General features: G+C 39.8%; 1 protein-coding gene across 1 annotated transcript; it reads left to right on the top strand.

Annotated features, from left to right (window-relative positions):
- The first annotated feature begins 1,030 nt into the window (after positions 1-1,030).
- On the top strand, positions 1,031-3,065 carry LOC105060963 (homeobox-leucine zipper protein HOX12). The gene is made up of 3 exons (XM_010944862.3): positions 1,031-1,312; positions 2,210-2,517; positions 2,613-3,065. The coding sequence occupies exons 1-3, from the start codon at positions 1,231-1,233 to the stop codon at positions 2,877-2,879; spliced, it is 657 nt and encodes a 218-aa protein (XP_010943164.1). The 5' UTR covers positions 1,031-1,230; the 3' UTR covers positions 2,880-3,065.
- The last annotated feature ends 2,935 nt before the right edge of the window (positions 3,066-6,000 follow it).

The raw sequence follows: 6,000 nt of genomic DNA, 5'->3' as shown, positions 1-6,000 counted from the left end.
AAAATATATTGAATTTAAATTAATTATAATACTTAGATCAATTAAATTGTTTTAGTAATTTATAGATGGTGATTTATTCATTTATTGAAGCAAGAATTTCACAAAGATATCTAATTTAGTCCATAAGAATTGATTTTAACATAGAAATATGCAATATGATAATACCGATCTCTTTTAGCCACCCTCCTTGATCAAGAGCGAATGGATTTTTTAAACTAGAATTGACTTCTCCTATTTGAGCAAGTGCCCCAAGCCTATTAGATTAATCTTACAACTTATTTAATTTAATTTAAAATTAGAAAACATGAATCAAATCCACATCTACTTCTGAATTAAACAAATCATAGGATTAACTTAACAGGATGTTTACATAATTACCAGAATTGCACATGTATTTTACTACAAACATTTATAACAGGAAGTTATAAGCAAACTTAAAGCAAGACACAGGGCCACTAAACTTCTGAGCTGGGAGGAGAGCCGCGGAGCCGGCGCCCCTCCAACTTAGGAGAAAGGGGCCCCTCCCCCGCCCCGAGGATGAACAGGAGAAAAGCTCCCACCCGTACGACATCGTTAAGGTGGCAAAGCTTGGGATCCGAGCCCATTTTTGGGAAAAAACAAAAATAATCTCAAATAACCCCACTAAACTTACCCCCTCCCCCCCCCCCCCAACGCCCTGCCTCTCTCTCCCTCCCTCCCGGTTTCCTCATGTAAGCTCGACAATGGTGGCTTACAGCCTGGCATGCCAAGTATGGCCTTGCCTTGCCAAGCCCACGATGCCCCTTCTTGCCAAAATACCCCCCTTATCCCACAGCTTCCCAGACGACACGTGTCCTCTAGGGTGAAGCAACTTTGGATTAGTGTTACTTTAACGAGGAGCTGAACAAAATGGAAATAATCATTCACTCTCCCAAGTTGTGCACACAGAGACGTCTCTCTATATTTGTCACAATGGCACTACCGTGGTTTTCGTCACCCTTAGGGGCACCAGTGTCCTCTTGGTCCTATAAATATTGCCTCGAGTCTTTCACCACACTCTAACACCTAAACGGCCCCTCTCTCTCTCTCCCTCACCCTCCCATCCCCTGCAAGCTCCTCTCTTAAGGTTCCTTTCTTGGCCTGAGGGGACCAGTCTAGTACTGGTGACTGAGTGTGGAGAGAAGGCTACTGGTCTTGAAGCCTAAAAGAGAATAGGAACGAAGGAAAGTTTGAAGCATTCCTGCAGAGAATATGACAAAGGCCATCCCAAGTCAAGTGGAAGAAGAGCTCGCCTCTCTCATGAACTTTGGCATGCACTCCCAAAGGACAGAAGGTTAGTCCACTTTTAGTTTCCATTATTGAGCTTTTCTTTGGGACCATACATTTTTAAGCATGCAATGAGTAGAATGAATGTTAGGAGTAAGTTTGTCGTTCATCATCAACATAATCACATGGCACAGTTTTAAGCTTAGAAAAGATTGTGTAGATTAAATAGAACATGCCATAGAAAGATATAATTCTTGTGGTCAAACAAATTTATTGTTACAAATGGAATATATATATATATATATACACACACACACACACGAGAAAAATGATGCAAATGGAGACTTTAGTTCAAACCAAATGTAAAATAAAAAAGGGAAGTTTTAGTATATCTCCTCAATCAGTTCTGAATGGAAGTATTGCTTGTTAATAGAGACTCCTTGATGATGTTATTGGATCGTCTTTTCTTCTCTTTTGATTTGCTTTCCTGTGTAGGCGGACCCTTTTTTTCTAGTTTTTGCTGTTTATAGTTTTCTTTTCCTGTAATTATAGTTTTTCTTCAGGTGAGAGATCAATGGTTGTGCAGTTTGTTGAGTTGCTGGACAGCCATTGGGTGGAGTCTTGTCCAGCATCTCTTAGCTGCTCTTCTTCCTTCCCCTCCACCCCTTCTCTCTTCTTTTGCCTTTGTTTAATAACTAGTTCTTATCCCATTTCATAGATAAATAAAATATAAGGTAAATTTCCATGCTTTCACACACACACACACACACAGAGCTTGTGGTTTAATGAATCCTTCAAAGATATAAATATTCATCCATGTGACAACTATAAAGGCTTTACTTTAATCAGAGTAGCTTTGAGTGCTGGAGAAGTTCCATTAGTGTTAAGTGCTATTCTATAGAACATATAAGAATATATATTTAGTATTGAGCCATTTCTAAATAGCTAAACATGTTATGTTCAGGGGAGACAAGAACGCGTCGAAGGAGGAGGAAGCCAAAGGCGAATGGTGCAGAGGGAGAGGCGAGGAAGAGGAGGCTCACTGATGCTCAGGTGGAGTTCCTGGAGATGAGCTTCGGAAAGGAGAGAAAACTGGAGTCAGGGAGGAAGGTGCACCTCGCCGGTGAGATCGGCCTCGACCCGAAACAGGTCGCCGTTTGGTTTCAGAACCGAAGGGCAAGGCACAAGAACAAGCAGCTGGAGGAGGAGTATCTCAAGCTCAAGTCGGCCCATGATGCCATCGTCGTCGAGAAATGCCACCTCGAGAACGAGGTCTGCATGCATGCTTCAACTCTGATTTAGTTATAGTATTCCAGATAGATATATAGATGCCATCGGATAAGATAACCAAGTGTTTTTGTTGGTAGGTTCTGAAACTGAAGGAGAAGCTTTCAAAGGCTGAGGAGTCCATAAGGAAGCTCTCTGAAACAGTCAATGGGGCTTGTGGCGGCGGCGGCGGCGGCAGTGGTGGTGGCGGTGAGAGTGGCGGCAGCCCAACGTCGTCCTTCTCGACCGTTACTTACCATCCTCTGGTTGGAGAATTTGGAGTGGATGGAGAAGTTGATTTCATGTACATACCAGAGTATTATTTTAGTAACTACATGGATTGGGGTAATCCATATGGAATATTGTAAAATACCATGATCAGTATTGTCATGATTTATGTGATTAATCTATGTAAATTATGCTAAGTTCTAGTAGTTTCGCTAACAGAATCCATCTCCAGTCATGGAGCTTGTAATTAATTAGCGAAAGTAAGTTCTAGTTTAATGTAATTGTTTGCTCCTAATGTATTAATGGAACAAGAATTAAATGAAAAATGTGTATCGTTGTTTACCCTTCCTCTTGCAGTTTATAAGAACGAAGCTGTGTGTATGACCATGCTTTAAATCCGCAAGGAAAAGTGGGTTATTTGTCTTGGGATGTTTTGCTTCTAATGTAAATTTTTTAACAGTGGTAGTTCCATTTGCTTTTTGTTGTTCTTTTTTAAATTCCAAGCTGGCAGCTCATATTAAGAAAGATGTGTGCATATACTTCTGGCATTGTTCTAATAAACATCCAATTAAATCAAACTATGATATCCAGATTAGCCATTTAACATGTTGCTGGCACGGGTAACATGAGTTTTAATGGAACCAATCTCCATCTATCAATTTTAGTTTGGTGATGTGCTGATTTGACCTGTTGAGGGACAAAAGAGTTGCTTGAGAACATTATGAAATACCAAGAATTTCCAAGGAGAGAGAGATTGAAAGAGACAATTGTACGATCAAAAGTTCGCCAATGGATGTTGTTTACTTTCAACAAATAACAACCCGCAAGTTATGGTGTCCATCAGTGAGGCGACGAGTGTCTATGCCCTGCTCTATCATTGCTCTCTTTTGTTTTTTCCTAAGCCATTCACGCTACTATTTGCCATTTTTTCTCCAACCCTCCAAACCATCATAGTCCCTTTTCCTCCATGCAGATCTGTGAATAAAGGGCCAGAGGACCTCCGACCTGTACCATATTGAGATTTATTTTTTAAATATTTTTTAAATATTTATTTTTTATTTTATTTTTTTTATTTATTTTTTAAAATATGATAATTTGAATGAAATTGCATTAACGTGACAAAATTATATGTTGAAACCAAGCAGAAATGACATTTTTAACATGCAGTTTCAAATAAGTTGGGTAACAAATTTAAAATTTAAATTTAAATTAAATTTTAAATTAAAACTACATATTCAACTTGCAGTTTTAGTATTGGAGATAAAATCGATTTTTTTTCTATTTTAAAACGTCATTTTTTTTTTTATTTCTGACTTCGTACTGGACCGGGGGCTTCGCTGGACCGGGAAGAGAGGGGAGGGGGGCCGTCGGTCGGTTGGGACAATGGCCGGACGGCAAGGGCAGTGGCATGCGACATGGGGGGTAGGGGGGAGGCTCGTGGAGTACAGGCGCAGTGGCTAGGGGCATCTTCTTATCTTTTTTTTTTTTCTTTTTTTTCCTTGTTTCTCCCTTTTCTTCCTCCCAGCCCCCCGGCCAACCTTCCTCTGCCGGCGACTAACCAGCACCCACCCCCCTTCGGTGGGCCACTTGTAGCCTCATCCCGCTGCCATCCTTTGCATCGTCTGCCATGGGCCCCATGCCCGTTCGGCCCCTCTGTCGTGGTGTCTGCGCTGCACACGCCACGGCCCAGCCCCACCGCCATCCGCCTTCAGCTCTGCACGACCACCACATCCCTCCCCTCCCTCCGAGCCCCGGCATCCATCCGGGCAAACACAAAAGCCGCCGCCCCCCCCCACCAACTCTTCGAAACTCCCTTCGCCCTTCCCGAGCCGCTGCACCCGCAACCCACGCACCCCCCGACATCGCACGCCATCGCCCCCACCACCCAACCACTGCACCAGCCGACCGGCAGCCCCCCTCTCCTCCCTCTCCAGTCCCGATGAAGCCCCCAGTTCGATATGAAGCCGAAAATGAAAAAAAAACTAGCGGTATTCTAAAACGAAAAAAAAAAGAGAAACCACATCTTGAAGATCCGATTTCATCTTGAAAACTGAACTTCATGTTCAACATATGGTTTTAATTTTAAATTTATAATTAAATTTAAGTTTTAAATTTTTTATCTACCTCATTTGAAACATGCGGCTTCAAGTAGAAACCGTATCTTCAACATACGGTTTCGCCACGTCCGTGTTATCTAATCCAAACTACCGTATTTTGAAAAATAAATTAAAAAAAAGAGTAGATTGGGAAATAATTATTAAAAAAATAATATTTAAAAAAAATCCTACCATATTGTGGACATCATAAACTCAAGTCTTTTTTTTTTGGGTGGGGGGATCTTTACTTTCCTTAGAAGGAACAAGGCTCCTTCAAGCTCACCCTTATCCAAATCACCTTTAAATAGCATGAGGTTTTAAAGTTTTTTATATTTTCAAAATAACATTTTTTTATTTTTATCTGTTAGAATAATTTTATTTTAAAATTTTGATCTATTGTTTTCTTTTACAAAAAGATACTTTGTTTCCCCATTTTATCTGTTGGGAGAAAATTTGAAATTTTGACCAACTATAATTTTTGATGAAACATTATGTTTCTTCATTTCCATATGATACAATACACTTCAGCATACCCTAGTAAGTATTCTCTTTATTTTAAATATATATTTCTCTTTTTTACAACTATTCTCTCTCTTACAAATTAACAAATGTGTAGGTATTCATGTGCTGTACTTGAGATAGAGCTTAAAATATAGGAAATATGAGTTTTATATTTTAGAAATAATATTTTCATAAAATCACCTACATAGTGAAAAAATAATTATCTTTAAAAAAATACCTCAAGTGCTATGCCTAATCCAAAAAAATAATAATTGACAAATCTTTCATTGAATTAATACACAAAATTCTCCAACAATTCAACGATAATTTTACAAGACGGACTAGTATTCACCGTATCCATGTTGAAAATATGGTTTTTGCTTAAAATCACATATTCAACATGCGGTTTTAAATGAGGTGGATAAAAAAATTAAAATTAAAATTTAATTTAAATTTAAATTTGAAACTGCATGTTCAACATGCGATTTTAGCATTGGAGATGAAATCGGTTTCCTTTTTTTTCGTTTTGGAACATCACCATTTTTTTTCATTTCCAGCTTTATACTAGACCGGAGGTTTCGCCGGGACCGGGGAGGGAGGGGAGAGGGGGCTGCCGGTCGGCTGGGGTAGTGGCCAGGTGGCAAGGGTGGTGGCGATGGCATGT

This window comes from Elaeis guineensis, chromosome 13 (genome assembly GCF_000442705.2).
Source record: "Elaeis guineensis isolate ETL-2024a chromosome 13, EG11, whole genome shotgun sequence".
NCBI classification, from domain to species: domain Eukaryota; kingdom Viridiplantae; phylum Streptophyta; class Magnoliopsida; order Arecales; family Arecaceae; genus Elaeis; species Elaeis guineensis.
Note: the sequence above shows the minus strand (reverse complement) of the source record. Positions and strands in the feature narration are given on the sequence as shown.